Source organism: Nicotiana tabacum, chromosome 16, assembly GCF_000715075.1.
Source record: "Nicotiana tabacum cultivar K326 chromosome 16, ASM71507v2, whole genome shotgun sequence".
NCBI lineage: Eukaryota > Viridiplantae > Streptophyta > Magnoliopsida > Solanales > Solanaceae > Nicotiana > Nicotiana tabacum.
Window position 1 is genome coordinate 11,491,408 of NC_134095.1, and position 27,198 is coordinate 11,518,605.

General features: G+C 36.4%; 2 protein-coding genes across 2 annotated transcripts; both read left to right on the forward strand.

Annotated features, from left to right (window-relative positions):
- The first annotated feature begins 14,072 nt into the window (after positions 1 to 14,072).
- On the forward strand, positions 14,073 to 14,692 carry LOC142170151 (uncharacterized). The gene is made up of 2 exons (XM_075231979.1): positions 14,073 to 14,178; positions 14,271 to 14,692. Exons 1-2 carry the CDS (start codon positions 14,073 to 14,075, stop codon positions 14,690 to 14,692), a joined length of 528 nt encoding a protein of 175 aa, XP_075088080.1.
- A 600-nt stretch (positions 14,693 to 15,292) lies between these two features.
- Positions 15,293 to 22,619, forward strand: LOC107779513 (uncharacterized). The gene is made up of 3 exons (XM_016599964.2): positions 15,293 to 15,392; positions 15,501 to 15,561; positions 18,502 to 22,619. The coding sequence occupies exon 3, from the start codon at positions 18,512 to 18,514 to the stop codon at positions 19,151 to 19,153; it is 642 nt and encodes a 213-aa protein (XP_016455450.1). The 5' UTR covers positions 15,293 to 15,392; positions 15,501 to 15,561; positions 18,502 to 18,511; the 3' UTR covers positions 19,154 to 22,619.
- The last annotated feature ends 4,579 nt before the right edge of the window (positions 22,620 to 27,198 follow it).

Genomic DNA, 27,198 nt, shown 5'->3' on the forward strand with positions numbered 1-27,198 from the left:
AAGAAAGGCGAGCACTAAACAGGTTTGACGATAAACTCCCAGGTCCCGCCTAAATCATGAGATTTAATTGGAAATTCTCAGGACCCTCCTGAAAAATGGGACCTAGCTTAAAAATCAAAACAATCATGAGTAGTAAAATTTAGCATAAATGTACCCCCAAAGAGTGTAAGATGGTTTCAAGTTCGCATGCTTGAGATGGGATTTAGTTTTAAAATTTTCAGAACCCTCATGGATAATAGAATTTAATTTTAAAATTGCAGGACCCTCCTGGATAATGGGACTTAGCTTTAAAGTTTCGGTTAGATAGCAACATTTCGCGTAAATCCTGCTGTAGGGTAGTATAATTCAGTTATAAAAGTTGTCACTCTTAAGATAAAATTTGACCTTGGATTTTCAGGACCCTCCTGGATAATGGGGAGTAGTTTAAGACCTTCTTAGATAACAAGATGTAGCAGAAGTCATGCCTTTAAAAGATATAGCGTAGATTTGAAATTGTCGTTTTAGTTAAGAGCTGTCAGGACCCCCTGGATAATGGGACCTAGCTTTTAAATTCTTAGTAATATTTGGTAATATGATTTAGTTTAACACTCACATATGTGCCCAACTACCAAACTGGGGCAGAAAGTTTTCTTTGTTTTGTCTATTTTGTTGAAATCAGGTACCCGCTTGGAGAACAGGGAGAAGAATTGCAAGTCAGTAGTCAGGAGTCCGCCTGAAGAGCAGGGAATACATTTCAAATCAGCAGTCAGGATCCCGCCTGGAGAACAACGGGATACCAAAACTGGGGCAGAGAATTTCCTCTGTTTTTGTCATTTCGTTGAAGTCAGGAGCCCGCCTGGAAAGCAGGGAATACAGTCAAGCGCAACAGTCAGGAGCCCGCCTGGAAAATAAGGGAGTACAATTCAAGTTTAGCAATCAGGAGCCCGCTTGGAGAGCAGGGAATACTTTCAAGTAGAAATCAGGAGCCCGCCTGGAGAGCAGGGAATACATTCAAGTTTAGCAACAGGAGCCCGCCTGGAGAACAGGGAATACGTTTCAAGTTGAAGTCAGGAGCCCGCCTGGAGAGCAGGGAATACATTTAAGTTGAAGTCAGGAGCCCGCCTGAAGAGCAGGGAATACTTTCAAGTTGAAGTCAGGAGCCCGCCTGGAAAGCAGGGAATACTTTCACGTTTTGAAGTTAGGAGCCCGCCTGGAGAACAAGAGAGTATAATTCAAGTTTTGGTTTTCAAAATTCTTTGATATTAGGCAATGTGATTCATTTTACACTTACACATGGGCCCACATACCCAAACTAGGGCAGAAAATTTTCTTTGTTTTTATCTATTTTGCTGAAGTCAGGAGCCCGCCTGGATAGCATAAGAATACATTCACGTTTCGAAGTCAGGAGCCCGCCTGGATAGCATGGGAATAAATTCACGTTTCGAAGTCAGGAGCCCGCCTGGATAGCATGGGAATACATTCACGTTTCGAAGTCAGGAGCCCTCCTGGATAGCATGGGAATATATTCACGTTTTGGAGTCAGGAGCCCGCCTGGAGAGTATGGGGATACATATCAGGTTCAACAGTCAGGCATCCACCTGGAGAGCAAGGAAAAACATCTCAGAATACAATTCGACTTTAGCAGTCAGACATCCACTTGAAGAAGGGGAAAACATCTCAGCTTACAATTCAAGGTGGCAACGAATGGATGTCACCAAGAGAATAGAGGACAACAAGGCAACAAGAACTACAAGATCAAGTTTGAAGACATAGATAGGACTTTTGTAATCCATAGATCGTAGTCTAGTCTAGCTTATAGTTTTATTTTGACATGGTGTCATAAGGGGGTAGCAGCAGCAGCAGCAATAGCGAAATCACAACTTTAGGGTAGTCCCAGCTACCAGACCCCGAACTACACTAACCTGATTCTTTTTTAGCCAAGGATATGTAGGCAACCTCAGAAGTAGGGTGCGGTCAACTCTTTCAAAAAATGCTTCCCATAGAGTATTCAAACGGGCAAAAATCGCTCGTATCCGCTCACTTTATCTTTGCATAAAAACTCTTTGTGTTTCCGGACAAAGAGGGGCAGCTGTGAGCACGCGATTTTTGCCCTATATGAATTACTCCCATAAATTCAAAACAAAATAATTTCTTTTCATTATTTGCAATTTTTGTGGATTTTGTGGCGTTTTCTGTTAATTGTTTGCATTGTCTGTGCATTTCGTTTTCGTTTAGTTAATGAAAAATACAAATTATGTTTCATTTGCATTTAGTATTTAATTCTACATTTTGGGATTACTTAGCAAATTAATTGTTTTATAAAAATGAAAAAATCACAAAAATAACTTATTTTTGCATTTCTTTAATTTTAGTCTCGAATTTTGGAGGTTTTCTTTAAGTTGGTATTTAATTAGTTATGGTAATTATTATTTAGAGTTAGTTGACTTAATTCTATAGGATAATTTGATTAGGAATCAATTTAGGTTTTATGTTTAATTTTTAATCTCAATTTAAAAAGAAATTAGAAGAAAAATGAAAAAAATGAAAAATGAAAAGGAAAGGGGAATAAGGGCAAATTCAGTTCTGGGCCAAATTTACCCAGGCCCAAACATTTCCCCCCTGAAACCCGTTTGGCATGGCCCATTCCCCCCAACCCGGTCCGTCCCACACCCCAACCAAACGACGTCGTTTCGTTAAGCTTTGATCTGAGCCGTTGATCGTGCCTAGATCCAACGGACCAGAACTGGCCCTTCCCCCGTATAAAAGTGTCAGAATCCTCAGACCCCCCATCTTCTAAGCCCAAAGCCTAATTCCCTTTCTAAAATCATCGCCCCTTTCCACCGTGGCTCCTCCGTCCGGAAATTGCCTCATGGCGGCGGAGCACTTCCAAATCCATCCAAATTTCGACCAGACAACCCCCATCATCCCCTCTTTCATGTCCTGCCGCCATTTTTTCCAAAAGACCGCTGGATTTTTCCGAATTTCAGATCAAAGATTAAAAATCCAAGCTTTCTTCTTTCGCCTAAAAATTCCGGATTACATCCTCAGTTCGTGTTATAACCAGCATGAATTCCTCAGTTTTCATAAAAAATGGGGCCATTTCATGTCAAGAGCACCCTTTCCCTTGTTTCTGACCCGATTTCAGACACTCAGCCTCAAACGACCCAATTTCTTCAAGATTCCGCCTTGTTCCTTTCATGGCTCGTGATGAGAATTGCGACACGAATTATTATATATGAACAAGAGTTCGACTAATATTCGTGTTACAATTCTCGCCATTTAGTCAAGTTTTTGAATTCACTGGAGTTTTGATGTCGGGTCAGCCTCGTCTTTGAGGATTCTGAAGTTTAAAATGGAGTGCATAGGTATTTTCTGTTCCCTTGGTATTTTTCTTCCTTGTTCTGTTTTTTTTAGTTCAATATTTAATCATCAATTTCTTCTCATTTTCTGTAGGATTAAGTTAGATATGCTAGTTAATAACTTAGTGTTAATTTCAGGCTAAATCGTTTTTAAAAGAAAAGAAGAAAAGGAATTGGATTAATTGTGTGTGTTGTCGCTGTTCTGAATTGGACTTTTAATTCCCTTAAGTTTGTTTGTTTGGGCTGGGTTTGGGGTCTGTTGTTTACTAGCCCGTTGCTTGAAGGAAACATGCCCGTTAGCCCAAGTTGAAAATTGGTTTAGGGTTGATCTGACCCTGCTTTGTCCTAAGAGTAAATAACAGGGTTTGGGGGGATAATTTGGGTAATCTAGGCCGGGGAATCTTTTATAACTGACTGAGGAAGCTTCCTGGAAGCTGGGGTGGGGACTAATGTGAAAAATCTTATTTTTGGCTTGGGGTTTTTAAGCTAAAACGAAAATTAGCAAAGGGGCAAAGTGCAAGCTGAGGCTGCCCTGCTTTCTTGCCTATAAAGGCATCATTTCTTGCCTTTCAAGGGGGGATTTTTTTGGGGGGAAGTTAAACCAATACAGAAATATAGACGGCTAAAAAAAACAATGAAAATTTTACTGTTCCATTAAATTTTCTAAGATTTTAGAGGTTAAACATGATCTAAACTTGCTGGTTTTCAAGTATTTGGTTCAAACTTGGCTGTATTTTGATTATTGGGTATCCTTGATCCCTCTGCTGGCCTGAATTTGGTTCAAAGTTGGTTGTCTGTGGTTATCTCTGGTTTGATTTTGTTGCTGTGGTTAATCCTGCTGCTGAACTATCCACCTCTGTTTTTTTTTTGTAATCCAGGTATGCTTTGGATCTATTGTATGTGAAGTGTAAATGTGAGCTCTTGTAGTCCAAGATAATGAATGTTGATCAATATTAAGTTTCTACTATCTGCTCATCATCAGATTTGATTTAGTTCTTGCCTAGTAGAATTTTGTTTTACATGACAGTCTGTTTGGTTAAGCTCGTATTCGAGCTTATGAAGGTACAACTGATTTGGAGGCATTTAGGCCTTTAGTATATGTTCAAAATGGACTTTAGCATGTAGGTTAATCAGTTGGAATACTTGATGTTTAGCTCATAATCATGGATGTGGATACATGTTATACACTTGATGTATAAAGTTACAGTGGCTCTTTTAAAATTGTCTTTGGATATTACCTTTGTGAATTTAGTCTGAAATTGTATAAAGTTGTCTGTTAAAACCAGTCCTCGCTCAGGTTTTCATTCTTATTTTCTGCATTTTGATTTCTTTTTTTTCTCCCTGTTTTAATGCGCTTACTGTTTTAGCCACGAAGTTCACGTGATTGATACGTACTTCAATTTTTCCTCTTTTCTTGCTCTAGTGTGTGAAGTACGTTAGGCATAATTTTTGGCTGCTAATTTTGTCACATGTTAGGCTTATTCTCGTGTCTCATGTGGTGTCACTGATAGGCACTTATGTGAGTTGGAGCAATCATCGATTTGGGAAGTCGGACCAAAGTGCTTGGTCGGATAGTGAGAGCTTAATACCGGGTCTGAGAGAATGACACTATGTCTTTAGGTGCCCTCTCTTGTGTTATACTCGGGCTCATTTTGGGCCCAGGTCTGAGTGTGTTCACAGCGAAGATTTGGACTTGTTTATCCTCGCCGACCCATTTTTCTGTTATTTATTGCGTTGGCCCAAGCCATTTGTTTAAATAATTGATTTTCTTCATGTGATCCTTTTGGTTAGTGTGGGCGAAACTCTCAGTTGCATTTAGCGTTCAGTAAATTAGGCTCATTAATTGGTGGAAGCGAGCCATATTAGATAACATAACTAACTTATGACCCTCATCAGTTAGTTTAGAAATCCTTTGATTAGAATAAATCGAGGTATGCCCTGCCGAATAAAATGACAATTGCATGACCCTCATATTAATTTAGATATAAAATTAACAAATGTACGGAGTTTGCTTATGTACGTTTAATATACTATCCTAATTATGGACACGTTCGCGTGACATGATTACGATTTCTAAAAACTAAACCGGAGTATGTGTTCGCGCAACTTTGGCCGAATTTTTCTTCATATTAATAAAGCGTTATTGATTGTGGACACGTTCGCGTGACATGATTTTTAATGCGCCAAACAAATGGACACTTACGCGTGACCCATTTCAAGATAATTTTTTAATTAAAAAGCGGTAAAAGTTAAATGCACATAGATTCTAAAACGAGTAATTAAATAATTTTAATAAGCCAAGTATGATCAAAGCGACCGTGCTAGAACCACAGAACTCGAGAATGCCTAACACCTTCTCCCGGGTTAACAGAATTCCTTACCCGGATTTCGGTATTCGCAGACCGTAAATAGAGTCAACTTTCCTCTATTCAAGATTTTATACCAGTGACTTGGGATACCATAAATTATCCCAAGTGGCGACTCTGAATTTTAAATAAATAATCCCGTTTCGATTGTCACTTAAATTTAAAAAACTCCCTAATACCCTTTCGGGGTAGTAAAAAGGAGGTGTGACATTATGTTCTTAGACACTTGAGTTTTTGATCAAACTATATTGAAACCTTTGCTATAAAGCTTTTAGTTACCTCAACTGTATTTGACTTAGAATGCAGTAAATATAACCAGGTAAATCTGGAGTAATCATCTACCAAGGTCAAAAAATATCTCTTGTCATCATGTGTAGGCACCCTATATGGCCTCCAGACATCACCATGCACAATATCAAAGATATACTTAGAGCAAGAAGAGCTAGCAGGGAAAGGTAGCTTGATTGCTTAGCTATAGGACACACAGTACAATAATGTTCCTTCAGCTACATATTATGCAAAACATCTACAAATCTCAAAACCTTTAAAGGAGCATGTCCTAATCTTTGATGCTATAAAGAAAATACATCACAAGTCTTATTATTTGCTAGTTTACTACATTTATTGGTATCACCTGGAATGTTATGTACAATTAAATTGGAACGAGTGCCTTGATGATGAAGTATTGCTCTGTCTTCTTCCTTGAGAATGTACAGACCCAACTCTTCCTTACCAATCCCCAACACCTTCCTACTTGAGAGTTCCTAAAAGATATAGAAAGCATGGTAAAATGTTGGTAGATACTACAACTCCTTTATGAGTTTGGACACTAAGAGGAGGTTATATTTAAACTTTAGAATATGAAGAATATTCTGAACCATCTTATTTATTAAGAAAGAACAAATACCAGTATGAGTAATAGACATTTGTTCTCTTGTTGGTAAATAAACTTTACTCCTAGCATTTTCTGGTATTTCATTATACTTCTCTAGTAAGTGAAAACTATGAACCATATGATTTGTTTCTCCCGTATCTATAATCCAGTTACTATGTATTAGGCTAGTCATACATGCATGTATACTACCTGTTGTTCCTACAGTGACAACATTGGCAACAGGTTCAGCTTCCTTATCCTTGTTTAGCAAACGCAGAATGTTCCTGGGTGAAGAAGTGAGTTGGAGAGGTTATTGGTATCTGATGTCCTTGAACCTGTATCTCTGAGGTTGGAAGACCAGAACTGGTCACATTGTTAACCTGGGCATTTGGTTCCCCTCCATTTCTCTTGTTTTTGAAGTCAGAAAGATAGTCATAAAGCTTAAAACAGTTCTCTCTAGTGTGACCCTTATATTTGCAGTAGTCACACCAAACAACACACTACTACAAATAAGACCTTTAGCGACAATACAAAATAGTTTTGGCGGCAATAATAATAGCCACTATATCTTTTATCGGCCATTAGCCTTTTGCCGCTGAAACTGGGGTCGGCAAAGCCTTTAGCGGCTATTCTCGCAAAAGCTGGTAAACAGTATATTTTGTTGCTGCTAAAAGCTATTATCTATAACGGGAATTATTCGCGGCAATTATAATGGCTACTAAATCCAATCCAAAACGGCTAATTATACTTTTTTAGTGTCCATTATTATAGCCGCTACATTCAAAATAATTTCCGCTAAAGCAATTGTTTGTGGCAATTATAATGGTTACTAAATCCAATCCAAACGGCTAATTATACTTCTTTAGCATCTATTTTTTATAGCCACTAAATTAAAAATAATTGCCACTAAAAATTCGCATCTTTAATGGCAATTATTTTGTGGCAATTAAAATGGCCATAGTATCCCTTTTGAAAACATCTGAGTTTGCCCTTTTATCTTCCATTCTAATGGCTAATATGTTCAACTAAATTGCCGCTAAAAGTCAATATCTTTAACGGTATTTGTTTTACATCAATTATAAATAGTTTAGCCACAATTAATAACAATTACTACATTCGTACATAATATGACTCAAATAATGAAATATATTAATATTAATTAAAAAAAACAATAATGTATCTCATTAATCTTAACAAACAAAAGGAAGTACTAATCAAAAACATTAATATCACAGTAACTTAAAGCATAAAAATATATTGTTTAGACTAAATAGATAATGTCATTATATAACTAATCCAAATGATGGTCTTCAAATGATTTCCGCAACTTTCATTATTTTGAAACCTTTCACCCGCTAAATTATCCAACATCAGACGGTATGACCTGAAATTATAAAATAATTATGTCAAAAGATAAAATATAATGTGTAAAAACAACTTGAAGATTTCATCACTTCCCAAATTGGTCATGTAACAGTAGTCCCCTTTCCCTTGTAGAATGGCACAGTTAGAGAGAGTAGAATGACAGAGAAGTCCATTTGTTTATTGTATTAAACAGGAAACTATGTCCAAAAGGAGAATGTGAAATACAGAAATATACAGCAAAACCAACCATTCATCTAAAATTGATAGAAAAAGGCAACTTTAGGAATTTAGGTAAAGCCTCATTAGAAAAGCAAAATTCCTGTTTGCAAAAATTGACAGCTTAACGAAGCTTGCTTTAGCACTAAACAAAAACATTTAATCGAAAAAGAGTTGTAAGCACATAATATGTAAACTGAGAACTAGATGTAAGATTAGATACAAGAGAATGTGAAGGAAGAGGTGAACAGAAACATGCAACAAGAGTAAAGAGACTGAGACAGGAGCTCCGAGAAAGGTGCTGATCTGCTTAGTCCATATATCATAAAGGTGTTGTACAACAAAAGAAGAAGAAAAGAAAAGTTGCCAACTCCCTCACCTAACATTAAGCAAAAATAACTAAGCTAAAATACGAACATTTCAATCAAACAAATAACTGAAGTGGTAGCAGTTCATGAAATACAACATTAACAAACCCAGTGTAATCCCATAAGTAAGATAATGTGTACGCGCAGACCTTACCTTCCGATAGTAGCAGTTTATAAAACTTGCACTAAAAATCCCAAATTAAGGTCACACACAGTAACCTTTTAACTTAATAGGCTTTAACCTTCTTCCCCTTCCGTCCTTGGAAAAGGACAACGAATATATGAATATTGATAGTTGCAAGTTATTATAGCTAATCTCTTCATTTCCCACTGAAGAATAGTAGAATACAGCAGGGTAACACCAATACATGGGTCATTGTGCTCTATATATTTGTTGATAGCTTTTAATTAATTCAATAAAATGTCTCAATTACTGAATTGCAAATCTCAAACAACAGCTTATGAGTAAGAAGACTTAGTTTTCCAAGCTTCAGTGTGTTTGTCCTTGAATTGCATGTACTTTGTCAGAGGAGATCTTTAAATCAGCTTGAACTTGAGTCAAGTTCTGCACTAATTCTCCTGCATATTCTTCTTTCTTGTCCAAGAATGCCTTAAGTTCTCTGATTTCTTCACTTGACTTTGATAATTATTCTGAAAAGCAACATTAAAGGCGCTCCTTGTCTTTTTCAAATTGACTTGAAGAAGCTTTGGCAACTGCTAGCTCAGAAGTCAGACTTCGCTTTTGCTGCTCCAGGAGATTTCTACTCTCTTGCAATTCTTCTATGGTTCCCTGAGCATTCTCAAACTGCTCTTTCCAATTATCTGCTTCTAGCTGGGCTCTCTTGGCTATTTCCTCAGCCTCGTGGATAGACTTTTCAGACTCACGAGTTTTCTTTTCCAGAAGAGAAATTCTTCCCATCAATTCTGTACCAATGAGGTTAGCCTACAGTAACAACTCATAGAAATAAGAATTTAGAGATAAAAAAAAGCTTGTTAGTAAGTAGAAAAAAATATACCTTCAAAGTAGAATGAACTATGTCATTCATCAGAGTTAAGCAACTGTGACTGCTCATCTTCTTCTTCTCAATATCTCCAATCAAAGGCCTAAGCCAGGCATCTGCTCTACCAGACTTCCTTAAAAGACTGTTATTAGCAGGAACTTCAAGTGTAACACTCCTCATAGCCAAGCTTCTACTACTGGAACCCTCCTCTGCATGTTGAACAGAGGAAGGGGGAGCTGTAGAAGGAGGAGCAGTAGAAGAAGTGAAAATAACAGGAGTTAAAGAACTCGAAGCAGGTAAGGAAGCAGAGACAGGCAAGGGAGCAAAAATAGATAAGGGAGTAGGAACAGATAGAATGGGCAAGGAAGCACTTGAAACCAACGGAGGAATAGAAGAAATGGGAACAGAGGAAGAAAAAGGAACTTCATCTAAAACTGGACCTAGTTCTCCACTTTCAAAACCACCAACAAAGAGGCGTTGAATAGACTCATTGGTGTCCCTCAGAGTGGTTTCATTATCAGAAGAAATTCGAACAGGTTCGGTAAGAGAGGCACGGATAGGGGTAACTTCAGCTTCATCCTCGGAAACGATGCGTCTCCTAACTCTTGGTCTAGCTATTAAAGAGGTGTCTTCATCTTCATCATTCTCAGAATTCTCTTCTACAACTTTCCTCTTTGATAGTATAGCTTGAGTTCTCTACAAAGAGAGTGAAGTACCAGAAGAGGCTCGAAGGGCAATAACTACTTCAGCTATCATTCCTCGAATAGCAAATCCTGACAAAAAAAAAGAATGAAAAAGTTAGAAACAAGAAGGGACTTAACATACAAAAAAGCATAAAGAGATGCATACCGTGAGTTTTCACTTTCCAACCATGTAAATTGGAAATGGATTTCCAATTTCTTGCCTCCATAGGCACGGCTTTCAAGATTGAATCTACCCAACCACGAAAATTAGGAACGGGTTCCACATCTCCCATATTTGTTATAGAAAAGCAAAAAGAGACGAAATTAGAAAAGAAATTGAAATTCTTGAAGATAGGAACGGTAAGTAAAAAAGAAACTTAAGTGCAAAGTTCCACTTCTCAGGGAAGGGGATATTTGTTTCACCCACCAAATCAACTGTGCGAACAGCAACATAACGAGTGTACCACCCATGATCCTTGTCATCTTCAGGGCTTACCAAGACCCTTTTACTTCTTGCAGTTAAAGTAAAAACCCCATGGCGGAATAATTTGGGGTGGTAAAGATGAATAAGGTGGGGAAAGGTAAAGCTAACATTGGCTTTTACAGACAAATATCTCAAACAAGCCACTGCTCTCCATACAAGGGGGCCAATTTGTCCCAAACAAATTTTGAAAAAGCGACAGAAATCAAGTATAACTGGGTCAATAGCAGGAATAAATCCCAAAGTGAAGGGATAAGTATAAACAAAAGAAAATCCAATCCTAACAGAAGATATTCTTTGGTTTGGATTAGGGATCACTATACGAAGATCACTTCTCCAGTTGCAATCTTTTCGAACAATAGAAATCAAAGGTTCAGTGATTAGAGAAGGAAAAGTGTCAGCTTTCTCTAAATTAACAACTTGATCACGAAGAGATTTCCTATCATTCTCAAAGGACAAGTCATTGGGGACTATTTCCTCAACTAAAGGCTCTTGAAGAGGCTCAGAAAGTTCTTTACCTTTAGAAGAGGATTGCTTAGTGATAGAATCTCTAGAAATAGTGCTAAAACTAGAAGAAGGAGTGATGGAACCAGAGGAACCACCACGAATGGATCCTAGGCTACGAATCCTGCCACTTCTACCCCTTCTATGTCTTACAGGGGCGTTGGGGAAGCTATCAAGAATTGGGATTCTCTTAGGGTTAGGATTCGGAGATGCCATTGCAGAGAAAGGATGAACTAAAGGAGAAAGGAACGAAAGTAAAGAGTAAAGTATCTGTTAAGGGTTTATGAAGAAGAAGACAAAGGGAAAAAGGTTAAATATGTGTATAATATCAAACGTCAAACAAAGAAGCGTAATGATGGAAAGCCTATAATAAAGGCAACTATCACTTCGTAAATAGAGGGGATGAAGAAGCCTTGGAAAAAGGTTGTAGAATTACATACATATCAGAAGGTGACACGTGTGCAGAGCATTAAATAGAAAAGACAACTGAAGCGTCAGTACTGACATAGCATTGATTCCGGCAAAAATTCCTTTTTCGTGAAGATCCACTTCCCAAATATTTAATTGATAAATAAATGGAAAATGGGGGGACTATCTGTATTGGAAAAAAACTGAATCTAAATATTGAAGATGACGTGTCATGACACATGAACTGGTCAAAAGGTCAAAAGGCAATAAATAGCCAAGAGGCACGGGAGACAACAGATATGAGGAGAAGAAAACAACATAGGTGTGGACCGTTACTCAAATAGGTACTAGTCTCGTACCTATTCGAGGCATATAAAGACCGAAGATCGGAAGAAGTTGAAGATACGAATCTGATGACGTAAAAGAGTCTAGATACAACATTAAATATCAAATATGTTAGAGAATTTGAATTAAATAGAAATGGTTGTGTAACGTTTCTTTTAATGTCATTTATTGCTCATTATTGTCTCATTAAGACAAAAGCATTACATCTTCTCCTAGAATCAACTATAAAAGGAGAAGGACTCAACATCTGTAAAAACGAGAAATATTATTGTGATTACACTGAAATACAAAATTACTTATTACTTTATTATTCTCAAAAGTCTTTTATTATTTTCGTCTCCAGGTTATCAGTAACCCAAATTTCTCTATATTTCTAAGCTTTGACCAAAGACTCAGATTTTTGGTTAAACATAGAGCTCTAAGTAACCTCCCACTCAAAACTTAGTTGCTTAACCAATGGACCAAGGAACGCTTCTTGGCAAGCGGTGTCGTTTCATTGGATACTTAGAAATTTTCAATGTTATAGTATTTAATAAAAATGTATATTTAATTAAAAAATTTGATGGACACCGCTAACACTAGGGTGCGTCCGCTCTTGGGTGTGGGCTAAATAAATCAATAGGCAGTCTTGATTTTATTGAAGTAAATTGCATTGGAACTTTGTAAATTCTAACAAAACGTGGAAAGATATATCTACAATTATTATTTATTGAGTTTAAATTCTATGCATTAAGTTAAATTTTTGCTAATGAGCTGGATATTTTGCTCTTTCTCGGTTATTTTGTTTCAAAGTAAAATAATGATTCCACCACTAAACGCAAGTGCAACTTGAAGGATATAATGGAGTGAAATTATAGTTTACTAATAACAAATTATATACAAATAATTAATGGACATTGAATTCAATCACGCAAATGATTTTTGATCTGTACTTATGTCGAGTGGCGCTCCATACCCCATAATTTTAATACCACAACTCAAACTGTCAAACACATTATTACTTTTAATTTTACAGTATTTTATATTGAAACTCAAAATGTATGCGTAGTTATACTCATATTACATTAATTGAGCTTTATGCAACAAACTAAATCTTCGGAGGGAGTATTAATTAATTATAGCATCATGCCGGTTTAACTTTCTTTTTGTAACCAAACGACCCTCTTATCATAAAAGTAGAGCTACCACATGTTCAATTTTTTGTTTAATAAATATTTGGAGGCGTACTTCTTATTATTTCATTTTAGAAAGATTGATGCTTTTTATATTTGAAAATAATTACGTAATTTTATACTTTCATATCATTTTACCTTTAATAAGAATAAGAAGCAAATACGTACATTCCGATCCTTCTACGCGCCACCACCACCTCCTCCTTCGCCTCCGCGTCACTTCCAGCTTCAATTTTCAACAATTTGCTCAAAATTGAGGACAAAAGCAAACAATTCTGATACAAATACTATGGGATATTTAAGATCATACATTTTAAATTTTTTCTTAAACTCCGTACATATTCAAAGGATATCGTTAAAATAGAACTGAGATAACATGTATTTATTTCTCTCTTTCATTTGTTTTTTTTTTGTCTTTTGATAGTTTTTTATGTGGCAAAATACATAGACAACCCTTTAAACGTGGCCATATTTTTCACTTAGGCACTTTGTTGCGTATAGTAGGGCCCAACTATTTATTAGTTAAGTGTAATTAGTTATAACTACATATAGTTAGTTAGTTCGTGGTAGTATAAATACAATAGTTAGTTAGTGATATTGTACAACTATTCATTTCTTTCTTCTTCTCAGTCGACTAATAACTGAGCTTCTCCTTCATCTCTTCTTTTAGAACCTTCATTTTGCCATGGATGTAGCTCCTTAACATAGTATTAAAGCTCGGTGCTCGATTTCCTTAAAGCTCAACCGTGAGAAAACTTGAATCATTCTGTTGTATCAAATCATCCGCTCATCAATTTGATCGAGCCATTTTTCAACACATAAATCTCTCTACTCGACCTAGGGTCGGGAATATTTTGATTTTCTGTTTGAATCGAGGTCAAATTGTGTCTAAGTCTATGTGATTGTGATAACATTATAAGAATTTCTGGGGAAGTGCTTGCTGCTGTGACAATGTCGATCAATGAAGATGTAGTTGGCTCACCTGTTGTTGCGTCAATGTCTACAGAACTCGTCGATCACAACCATCCTCTCTATATTCATCCATTCGATACTCAAGGTTCTGTTCTAATTTTTATTCAGCTTCAAGATTCATAAAAATATTCTATTTGGAGTAGATCTATGAAAATTGTATTGCATGGTATGTTCTAGGTACTTGTACAAAAATCAAATATGATACTAGTTTACATGAATTGTGGGATAGATGCAATGTCATTGTACTTGCTTGGATAATGAACACAGTTTCACCAAGTTTAATTAGTTCAGTTATCTATGCTTTCGATACCTACACGGTGTGGACAGATCTTAAAGAAAGATTTGATAAGGATAATGCATCTAGGGCTTGCTATTTGCACAAGGAAATTGCCACATTAACTCAAGGCATATCCTCTGTGTCTGTGTACTATACTAAACTGAGAGAATTATGGGATGAGTATAAAATTTCGACTCCTCCTCCTACTTGTGGTTGTGCTGAATCTAGAAAACACGTAGATCACTATCAGATACAAAAGTTGTATCAGTTCCTCACAGGGCTAAATGAGTCCGATGAAAATGCAAAGAATCAGTCATCATGACTCCACCGTTGCCTAATCTGAATCAAGCTTATGCTATGATAGTTAATGTGGAGAGTTAGAGAGTTAATGGAAAAGGTGTATTTGCTGAGGGTAATGAAGTTGCTATGACGAGTAATAAGGGGTATACTGGAGGCTATAATAGTGGAGGACAAACTAACAATAATCATAATGGAGGGTATACAGGTGGATATAACGGTGGAGACAAACTAACACCAATTTCAATGGAGGCTATAGACCAGAAACTCATTTAGTAAAGGTGTCACTACTACAAAAATGGCCTTTGGCGGTAATTACTTAGCGGCAATAATGCAATGATCGCTAATAAATTCTTTAAGCTTAAATATTAGCGGCATATGACCAATAGCCAGTAAAAGATATCCTTTTACCGGCAATAAAAAAATAATAGCCACTAAAAATTACTAATTGAAACTAATCTTTTATTATTTTAACTATCCCTCCGCACGAAAAAAAAGAAAATCTTTCCCTCCAATTTTTTTGATACCTTTTATCGTTCCCCTCCCCAATTAGAAAAAAATAGAACGAAAAACCTAACTCACTCCCCAGTTGAACGAAAAACAATAAAACATTGAATCCTAACTCGCTGCTGAAAAGCTTAACTCGCTACTGCGTCAACGGCAGTGTGATTTACAGTGTGTCAACGGCAGTGCGAGTGCATCAACGAAAGCCCATCTTTTTCCAGGTAAATTCTCTTCTCTTCGATTTACAATCGATTTACAGTATAATCGATTTCCCTCTTGAATCTACTTTGGTGCCGAAAAAACCTAACTCGCTGCTGCGTCAATGGCAGTGCGATTTACAGTATGTCAACGCAGTGCGAGTACGTCAACGACAGCCTATCTTTTTCCCAGGTAAATTCTCTTCTCTTTGATTTACAATCGATTTACAATAGAATCGATTTACAGTAAATTAACTTCTCTTCTTCCAATCGATTTACAGTAGAATTTGTATTGATGTTGGTCGATTGATTTACATTAAATCAGTCTCCTAAATCGATGTTGCGTCAACAGCCTGTCGTAGTGCCCGTCCATCTTCTTCCCCTGTTAACTTCACTTTTTCCCCTGTTAAATCAATCACTTGCAATCGATTTACTTAGGTTTTGAATTGATTCTTGTCGATTGATTTACAATAGATTCTGTGTACATTAATATGATAAAAGTCATGTTATTATTTGGATTTAGAAAATCCTGATTTAGGAAGTTTGTTTTGGCCGCTTATCTCTTATATCTAAATTTCTCCTATGTTATAAACTAACTTTTGGGAAAGAAACTCATATACTTGCCGAGGTTAATGTTCTTGTACATGGGATTCATATTCCGTATAAAACGATGTATGTATCATGGACAAAGATTTTCAGATCCTTTAATAAGCATGGATGCCCTTTGTTACTTTAAGAATGACCTTCAAATGCAGACAAGCTTATAATATTTATGATACTCTGTTAACTTCAGCGTTATGTATAATGTTGGCCTGAGATGAATGGAAAACAGGGTCAGTGAGGATTCATATAGCCGACCCTAACTTGTTTGAGATTGCGGCATAGTTGTTCTTGTTAACTCCGGTGTTCTCAATTATGCTTATGTGAAAACATAGTTGCATTCATTTTTCTTATACTTGGTCCCAAAGTAGTAATTGTGGTTTTCTTCTTTCTTCCTATTGATTTATGTGATGTAATCATATATGTTTGTCCTTTTGAGATACTACTTTAGTTAGAGGGATTTACCTCAGTTCATACATGGGTAGAGTACAAAACTACAACAAGATTACTCGGAAATGATGTGATATGATGGCAAAAGCAGGAGAAGAGAAGTGCAACTAAAGTTAAAAAACTACTTAAAGTTGGACATTAAGATAAAACTTCAATACCTAAAGGGAAAGTAGATGAATTCTTTACTTATTTCCTCCCCTAATATTGTTGGATTGTTTATGATTTCACACTTAATTTATCCTCACTCCATCAATGGTTTTAGGAAGGCCATGTGGTTGGAAATTCTGCTTATACTCTACTCCCTTAAGTATGTCCAATATTATCACAAAAGTCACGTCCATGCTAATAACTTACACTAGCTTTTATGTCATTTTTCACTGCAGATGGATTCTATTCTATTTCAAAATAAACCTGTTAGTTTCTAAAGGTTTTTAGTTTTTACTTAATGTCTACTTGCATGTCTGGTTATTCTTATCTTTCTCTTGAGATTTAGTATGCTGCAGATGCTGAAAATGTTTAGGTAATTGAAGGGTGGACTTTTAGGCTTCAAAATTTCTAGAGACCTACTTCAGTAGAGTTGCTATACATTTTGAAATTTCACTAACATTTGTGTCAAAACACAATTGTGTATGTCAAGATCTGTCTTGCCCTCCTTCCCATTCCTTTGTGTGGCCTTGAAAATCAGCGGTTATGGTAGAAGTCATAAACTTTACATTCTTGGCTGAGTGTGAAATAACCTGCTCAAAATGGTAGTAATACTTCCTCCTGAAGCAAAATGCCACGCTGGAATTAAATAGATTGTGAATTTGTGGAGGTATTGCTTTTTTGTGTGTTTTCTAAGTCGTTAGTGATATTTGTTTGTTGTTAGATTGATAATTGATTGATTGAATTGATTCATCTTATGTTCTGGTATTGTTTTATCAATTGGTTCTTCTGTATATTTCCTAAGGCTACTTTTCACCATATAAAAGCTCAATCACCAATAGGACATCTCAGCCACAATAGTTCAGTCATTTGTTAAGAAACAACTTGGGTTGTTAGCAATAGTCAGAATCCTTCGACAGTCAGTACCCACTAGTTTGTTGGTAGTAATAATCAGAATTTCCAGTCTTAAAAAGTTGTATAATTTATAAATTTAATAATTCTATTCTTATGAACCAATTTGGTGAAAATCGGCAAGTTGTCTTTGACTAGATGTCTTTTTCATATTTACATGTTTGTTCTATGATGAATATGATTTGTTTATAAATAGAAAAATATTACATATCGATTCAGCCCCATATATGTCACCGCAATCACTGTCGTATAGTTAAAAAATTCACACCTTTTTTATGATTTGCATAATTTGATGAATTTTTCAAGTTTATTTACTCTGTCTCTTTCTTGTCATGTTTGGTTTAAGTAATCTTTAACTGAAACTTTAGATGGATGATTTTATAGCAATTATATTTTTTTATTTATAATTGTATAATTTTAATATATAAACTAACTTATATTCTATTTAGGTTTAAAATAGTTAAACTGACGCTCAGTGAATGAAAGAGTTATAAATAAATTGGTAAAAATGGAATATAGAAATAAATTGGTAAAAATGGAATATAGAAACAAATTGGTTAATATATTTATGTTTGATAGTTTTAATTGTTAAAATAATATCTTGGAGTTATGGAATTACCTACTAATAGAATAGTTATTTTATTTTAAACTACCTTTTTGATTAATACCTCCTTTTTACTAACGAATTTTTAGCTCTTGCAGTAATTATAGAAAAGAAAGGAATAGCTTGAACGCCATGGATACTCCTAAAAATAAAAGATGGATGTATTGTGATAGAGTTAACGAAGAATATTCGGACGGAGTAGAGGATTTTTTAAATCATGCCTTTTTTGAAACAAGGTGGAGAAAAAATTGCATGTCCTTGTATGAAGTGTGTGCTTATCCATCAAGTAAATCGGTCTACAACATATGATCATCTTGTAATTAATGGTATTATACCGTCATATGATACTTGGTTTTGTCATGGGGAGTCTCTAAAGGGATCTAACAATGCTCGAGAAACTAATCGCATCCAGTTAACTTTAAGGGGCGATGATATGCGAGGAATGATACATGATGCATTTGGAGGAGTTACACAGTTCATGGATACTGACATTAGTGAAAGCGGTGGCATGGAGCAAAATGTACAAGAGAATACTACTCATCCATCTGGAAATCAGCCTCATCCAGAGGTGGATAAGTTTGAACGGTTCATGAAGGAGGCAAATGAAGAACTATATCCTGGATGTAAGAAGTTTAGCAAACTATCCTTTTTGCTGCGTATGTATCATACAAAATGCATGTTCAAATGGTCAAATGAATCTTTTAATTCTTTGCTTGGACTGTTGAAAGATGCACTGCCTGAAGGAGAAAAATTGCCTTCTTCTTTCTATAAGACCAAAAAGATAGTTGAAGGCTTGGGCTTAAAGTATGAAAAAATTCATGCGTGTCCCAACGATTGCATGCTTTTTAGAAAAGAGTTTGCTAATAAGAATGTTAATGAATGCAAAGTTTGTGGAGCTTCTAGATGGAAAAATGATGCTAGAAAAATTCCAGCCAAGGTCCTAAGGTATTTTCCTTTAAAACCAAGGCTACAAAGATTGTTTATGTCTTCAGAAACTTCTAAAGCAATGCGATGGCATCATGAAGAGCACAACAAAGATGGAGTTTTACGTCATCCTGCAGATTATGAAGCTTGAAAAAATTTTGATAGTAAATATCTCGAATTTGCTGGAGATCCTCACAATGTGCGCCTAGGATTAGCTTCTGATGGGTTTAATCCATTTGGCACAATATGAACTGTTCACAGTACATGACCAGTGATTTTAATGCCATATAATCTTCCACCATGGATGTGCATGAAACAAGAGTTCTTCATTTTGTCCTTGCTTATTCCTGGACCAAAAGCGTCTGGCAATAATATTAATGTCTTTTTTCAACCTTTAATAGAAGAGTTAAATGAACTATGGGATGTCGGGGTAGAAACACACGATGCCTCTACTAAGGAAATATTTCAAATGCAAGCAGCTCTCATGTGGACTATAAATATTTTTCCAGCATATGGTTCTCTCTTTGGATGGTGAACTTATGGTCGATTTTCCTTCCCCTCTTGTAATATAAACACTCAATGTAGAAGGCTCAGACATAGCAGAAAATTTTGTTACATGGGGCATCGACGCTTCTTGAAGTCGGGACACAAATATCGGAATGATGCAAAATCGTTTGATGGGACTAAAGAAAAAAGACATGCACCTTGTCCAGTATCTGGGTCACTAGTGTTGAATCAAGTTAAAGATATAGAATTTACTTTCGGCCAGTCGAGTGAAGGGGTAAGTGGAGTGATGAAAAACACATGGAAAAAGAGGAGTATTTTTTCGATCTTCCTTATTGGAAGTCTAACTTGGTGCGCCATAATCCCGATGTGATGCACATAGAAAAGAATGTGTGTGATAACTTAATTTATACATTATTGGGTCTTGGTAAAAATTCTAAAAACAACTTAGAAGCTCGATTAGACTTGAAGGAGATGAAAATAAGACCAAGTTTATGGCCTCAATATCGAGCTAGTGGGAAAGCATATCTTCCTCCTATTTTTTCCCAATGTCTCAGAATGAAAAGGAGTTGTTTTATGAAGTACTACAAAATGCCAAGTTTCCATATGGCTATGCATCTAATATCTCACATTGCATTCGCAAACGGAAGATATTTGGGCTAAAAACTCATGATTATCATGTTATTGTATCGACCTGACCGGTCGTTTTGAGCTCTAGCGCGTCGTTCAGCGGTTTGAGGCCATGAGCATCTTCATTTCAGGTATTATGACTTGTACGCATGGTCGGAATTGAATTTCGGGAAGTTCGGAGTTGATTTGGAAAGAGAATTCTCATTTCGGAAATTTTAAGTTGAAAGAATTAACTAGGATTGGAATTTTGAGTAAATGACCTCAGAATTGGGATTCAAAGGTTCCAGTAGGTTTGTATGATAATTTCGGACTTGGGCATATGTCCAGACCGGGTTTTGGAAGACCCGGGAATGTTTTGGCGCCTATTGTGGAAGTTAGCATTTTGGAAGAAATTTCATAAGTTTGGGTTGAAGTGCATTTCAGTATTATCGATGTTCGTTTGGGATTCCGAGCCTGGGAGTAGCTCTGTATGGTGATTCTGGTATTGGGAGCGCAATCGGAAGTGAATTCGGAGGTCCATGGGTCATTTTGGGGTCATTCGGCTAAAGATAGAAATTTGAAGGTTTTTTAGAAGTTTGATCGGAAGTGGACTTTTTGATATCGGGATCAGAATCAGATTCCGAAAGTGGGAGTAGGTCCGTAATGTCGAATATGACTTGTGTGCAAAATTTGAAATCAATAGGACGTGATTTGATAGGTTTAAACATCGAAAGTAGAAGTTTGAGATTCTAAAGTTCATAAAGCTTGGATTGGAGGTCAATTCATGATTTTAGCATTATTTGATATGATTTGAGGCCTCGAGCAAGTCCGTAATATATTTTGGGACTGGTTGGTATGATTGGTTGGGGTCCCGGGTGCCTCGGATGGATTCCGGGAGGTTAACGGATCGAATTGGAACTTGAAGGATGAGCTGAAGGGGTCTGGTTGCTGGTGTAACCGCTTCTGCGGAGGGTTCACCACAGAAGCGGCCCCGCAGAAGCGAGGAAGGGAACCTTAGAAGCAATTAGAAGTGAAGGAGTCAGAGGCCGCAAGTGCGAAGGAATTCCCGCACCTGCGTGATCGCAGATGCGGTCAGTGCGGCGCAGAAGCGGGCTGGGGAAGCTGGAGGAGGACCGCAGAAACGGTATTGGAACCGCACCTGTGGAACCGCAGAAGCGGTCAAGTGACCGCAGGTGCGGAAAGGGCTGGAGGCAGTGAGTGTTTTAAAAGTCGGGATTTGGCCATTTCTCTCATTTCCTCTTAGGGTTGGACGATTTTTGAGTTTTTGGAAGAGAGATTTTTTTTATCTATGTCAAGGTAAGTTGTTCCCACTCATTAGACGTTAAATACATGGTTTTGTTTCGGATTTGACCATGAAAATTGGTAGAAACTTAGGGTTTGAGGAAAAACCTAGAAAATGGATATTTTGGATTATTGACCACGATTTTGGATATGAAATTGAGAGTAAATTATATATTTGAGATCGTGAGGCTATGGGTAATCTTTATCTTCGAAAAATTTCGAAATCCGGGCACGTGGGCCCGAGGACAATTTTGTCAACTTTTCGATCAGGGTTAGGAATTATTATAAATTGGATTGTAATGAGTAATTGAACATATATTAATGGATTTACATAATTATTGGTTAGTTTTGGAGCATTGTGCAACGATTTGATTTTTCGGAAGAGCGTGGAATGCCGGTTATGGATCTTCGGAGCGAGGTGACTCTCTTTTCTAACCTTGTAAGAGGGAATTGTCCCCATTAGTGAGTTACTTGGTTATGTGCTCCTATTTGCGGGGGCTACATACGCCCTAGGTGACGAGAGTCTGTGCGTATCTACTATTATGCTTAAGTCCGGGTAGTTTAGGGCCCAAAAGCATGCTTTCTTGTAATACTTGCAACCTTGTTGGCAAACTTAAAATGCTTAAACATATCGAACGTGTAAATGAATTTCTAAAAAAGGTTAGATATCATTTCTTGACTTTTAAAAGAGAAACTTGCCTTTTCCTGAATATTTGCTCCTTGATGAATTATTGGTTTGATTGTTTGAATGTGTTTATCTATTGTGGAATGGGCCGTAACGCCTCGGTAGATTAAATAGATGCATCTATGGTTCGCGTCATTCGACCCTCTGGCAGTGCACTGTTTAAATATTGTTAGATCGGGTCGTACGTCCTCGACATGATTTGCGCATGCTTGTATTGCTTGCCTTGGAATTTATTGAAGTGATGTTGTTCCTTCCCGGCTTGAGAATAAATGTATAAATGACGAAAAGGAATTTGGAAATTTCCTATAAAAAAAAAGAATTGTTTACTTGCTTCATTCTATTGAATTACAATCATGTTTATAAAAATTCACGATTTAATATATTATTGATATAACATTATTGGACCACTAGTAAGTGTCGAAGTCGACCTCTCGTCTCTATTTCTTCGAGATTAGACGGGATATTTATTGAGTACACGTTGTTTTAGTACTCATACTACACTTGTTGTGCATTTTTGTTGCACAGGTTTATGTGTGACTAGTGGCTTAGTGGCATAGCGGCATGATTGATACGGAGACTTAGGTGAGCTGCACTTATCGAGATGACCCGCAGCCAGCAGAGTCTCCTTCAGAGTATTGTACTATATTTTCATTTTTGTCCACTTTGTATACCGGACAGTTACTGTATTTTATTTCATTCCCTAGTAAATTCTCATGCACTTGTGACACCGGGTTCTGGAATGTCTATGGGTTTATTTAGAAATTTTTAAAAGTTGTTGAATATTTCATTATTTATTCAGTGGAATTTACTATGTATTGTTTAAACGTTTTAAAAAAATAATTTCGGAAAATAAAAAACGAGAATTTAATTAAGTATTTTGGTTGGCTTGCCTGACAGCGGTGTCCGGCGCCATCACGACCCTTAGTGGATTTTGGGTCGTGACAGGTATAATTCAAGAACTCCTTCCTCTTGCCTTGCGGAGATCAGTAGATAAAATAGTTAGTTCCATTTTAATTGAACTATGATCATTCTTTCATGTTTTGTGTAGCAAAGAACTAAAACTAGAAGAGTTAAAGTTACTTGAAGAAAAAATTCCAGAAACATTGTCTACTATGGAGAAACGTTTCCTTCCAGGATTCTTTACTATTATGATACATTTGGTAATTCACTTGGCAACTGAGGCTAAACTTGTGGGGCCAGTACATTATCGCTGGATGTATCCAATTGCGAGGTATGAATAATATCAGTGAATTTTTATTATATCTTTAGTTGTTAAATATTATATCAAACTAATACCATTATTTTATTCCATAGGTATTTGGGTATTTTAAAACCATATGTTCGTAATCGTGCATGTAGAAGGTTCAGTAGCAGAAGTATATATAGCAAATGCGTGTATGGCATTTTGCTCACGATATTTGGAGGGTGGGGATTCAAGGTCTTATTGTTCAAGAAAATGCGGTGATGAAATTGAGCATGAGACTAGTAAAGAAGAATGTCTTTTTCCAACTGTTGGTGAGTCGTACGGTGGAGTAGATGTATTTGAGTTGGATGAGAAAACATGGTTGCAAGCACATCGACATGTACTTTTCAATTGCGAGTCAGAAGTGGTTGAGAATTATAAAAAGTAAGCATTATATCTATTATTTATTATATGTATATTACTTATTTGATAGCAAATTAAATATATGTGAGTTACATGAATAGGGAACATATTACTGAAATCAAGAGATCATATCGAAGCGTCGTTTGACACAACATCAACTTGATCGTGTGCATTTCGATACATTTCACAAGTGGTTCAAGGAGAAAGTAAGTAGTAGGTCTAAGTCATTAGTTATGTTAAATTATTGTCCTTATACATATATCCACATTTATAGTTGTATCTTTTATTTGGTTAGGTAAAGGAGTTAGAAGCCACATCTAACATCTTAAAGGATAGTAAAGTCCTTGCACAAGGGACGAGTTACATTGCGAAAAGATTTAATACGTTCGATGTAAATAATGAGTTTCGAACGAAGCAAAGTGAAGAATTTAAGGTGACACAAAATAGTGGTGTTATGGTCATTTCAAAGACTTAAAGTTATGCAAGTACAAGTGACAATGCTACGAAGTCTGCAAATATCACATATTATGGCAGATTGAATGATATTGTGGAGTTAAACTACTATGAAGAATTTAAGGTTGTATTATTTAAGTGTGATTGGGTTGATGTAACCAAAGGTAGAGGAGTTAAGGAAGATGACTTGGGTTTCACACTTGTGAATTTCTCACGCTTAACAGACTCTGGCGATCGAGAACGTCATGAGCCCTTTATTTTTGCAGAACAAGCTCAACAAGTAAATTTGTACAAGATCCTCAAGATCATGAATGGTTTGTCCCTAGGTTAATTAAACCTCGAGATATTTTTAATATGGGAGAGGAAAATAGTTTGCAGTTTGAGTCATCAATGCAGAGTGATGCCACTGACTTGACACTCTTAGAAAATGCTCGTGTTTCAGAGGATGAGTATAATGATTGGGTAAGACGTGGTGTCGATGGGATAGTAATTGATACAAACGTACATTCTCAAGCTTCTCTAAATGATGGTGAAACTAATATTGAGAGAGAAAATGCCATTAAAAATGAATGTGATTCTGAATAAGATAGGTAGAACTTATAGAGTATTTTTCTTGCAAGTGTTATTTAAGAACTTCTAGGGATTTTTTTAATTCAGAAATTTGAATAAATATACTTTTTGCTTTCAATTTGAGCCATTTCATAGAAAATGCATGTCAGTCAGCTATGGATTTTCCATGTTTGTATTGGTTGATTTTTGGTTGAATTGAGTGAATATTTTGTGCTTTCTTTTAGTTATATTTTGCTGATTGTAGCCCTTGTACTGCAATATACTAAGGTGTTGTTATAATTAGACAATAGTTTTTGCTGGTGCATCAATTTCTTTTATCTCTTCAACTATCTTTGTCGCAAGGCTTTGTTTGTATGCACGAATTGTTATTCATTTATTTTTCACAGCTTGAGATGAGGATGATGATTCCTCTTATTTTGCGCGTGACCTATTGATTGGTTGGAGTTAATCTGGTACTAGTATAACTTAATGCAGCTAGATAGTTTCTTTATTTTGAAAAAAGAAGTATGCAAACTAGAGGTCGCAACCGACTGGTAGTTGAACAAGATGAAGATGAAGATGTGAGACCTTATATTGAGGACTTGATGGATGGTCAAAACTACTCTAGAGCCTAGCCATATATTGAGCAGTTGATGGATAGTCAGAACTACTCTGACGCCCAAGCACGTGATGGTCAATCTAATGAGTTGAATAGTTCTGATGGTGGCACTGAGATTCAACATGATAAAGATTCAGGTAATGCTTCTATAATATTGCAATCTGATTATGTATAACATTAGATGATAGCTTTCATTTTCTGGTATGTGTGAATTTGGATAAGTTTATTCTTAACTAAAACATTTGCTAATTATCACGACCCATTTCCATAATAGGTCATGATGGCGCCCAACACCATTGCTGGGCAAGCCAACGCAGAAAATACTAAATAAACTTTCGTTTACTTTTACCCGAAAATAGTTGAAATAATTCTTTAAGTCGAAACAAAAATCAACAATGATTAATAAAGTCATAATAATTATACAACCCCAAATGATACAGTATATTAATGTGTGTGTCAAGACCTGGTGTCACAAGCTATGGGCAACTAGTAGAATATATAAAAGAATCACACTATCCTACTGTCCGAAATAGAATAGACAACAAAAATACATAAGAAAGACTTCTTCAGGCTGTTGAACGGCATGGGAGGGAAGCAGCTCACCATAGAAGTTTCGAGTCCGCTCAGGGATGCGCACCAGACTGATAGCCAGATACACCCGTCTCAGATCCTGTACAATTAAGCACAGAAGTGTAGTATGAGTACATAAATAATATGTACCCAGTAAGTATCCTGTCTAATCTCGAAGAAGTAGAGACGAGAGGTCGACTTGATACTTACAAGGGTCAAATAATATGAGAAGAATTTACAATAAGCATAGATAGCACAATTTATTAACTTTTTACGGCAATGAGAAACAGTTCTTTTTCCAAATAATGTCATGGTATCCATTTACATTTTCAAGGCATATATGAAGTTCAGTCCACCGAGAAATACTAAGTAAAGCATGCGCAAATAACACTGAGGGACGTACTGACTGATCCAACATAAAAGTAAAGTATGCATTCTGAGGGTCGAACGACTCGAACTATAGATACATCTATTACCCCGCTCGTGAATCACATGTGCGACGCGGTCAACTATAAATACGCTCATCAACAAGCAGACAATAATATATATATCGGAGGGGTAGTTATTCACAGGAATATCAAAATTCTCTTTTAAAAAAAACAAATAGGATAAAGTTCCTCCACTAGTCTCATTTACCTTAATCAAAATAATTCATACGAATCCGAATTTATCATCAAATTACAAGAATATCACGTAGAGCATGCTTTTGGGTCCTAGACTACCCGGACTTAACATAGTAGTAGCTACGCACTGACTCTCGTCACCTAGTGCGTACGTAGCCCCCGCATATAATAGCAATTAATTCCATTATTACACCTATAGGGACAATTCCCTCTTACAATGTTAGAAAGGAGACTCACCTTGCTCCAAAGTGTATTTCCAATACCAAGAACGAGTCCAAGCCTTCAATTTAGAGCCGAACGATCCCAAACTAGTTAAATGAGGTAAGAACTAATCAATATAGGTTCACAAGATCGAATTTTAGCTATTTAAGCAATTTTCCAACCTTTAACACAAGTTTCCTAAAATCGGACCCCGAGCCCACGTGCCCGGATTCTGAATTTTTTTGAAGGAAGTTGTTCTCTATAACCTAAGGATCGATAATATATGATTTCTAATTTATTCCATAGTGGAATTCGTGGTTAAATATAACTTTTACTAAAACCCTAGGTTTTTGCTCTAACCCCATGATTTCACCTTAATACTAGTGTTTAATCTACCCAAGACAAAATCATTAAACTAGAAATAGGTAGAACACACTTACCTCAAGAAGCTAGGTGAAGATCTTCTCTCAAAAGC

What these genes read in the sequence shown, in the direction of transcription:
- LOC107779513 (XM_016599964.2), top strand. Translation starts at nt 18,512, where the DNA reads ATGCGAGGAATGATACATGATGCATTTGGAGGAGTTACACAGTTCATG.
- LOC142170151 (XM_075231979.1), top strand. Translation starts at nt 14,073, where the DNA reads ATGTCGATCAATGAAGATGTAGTTGGCTCACCTGTTGTTGCGTCAATG. An exon ending in TCATCCATTCGATACTCAAG is followed by an intron (nt 14,179 to 14,270) that starts GTTCTGTTCTAA and finishes GGTATGTTCTAG; the next exon opens with GTACTTGTACAAAAATCAAA.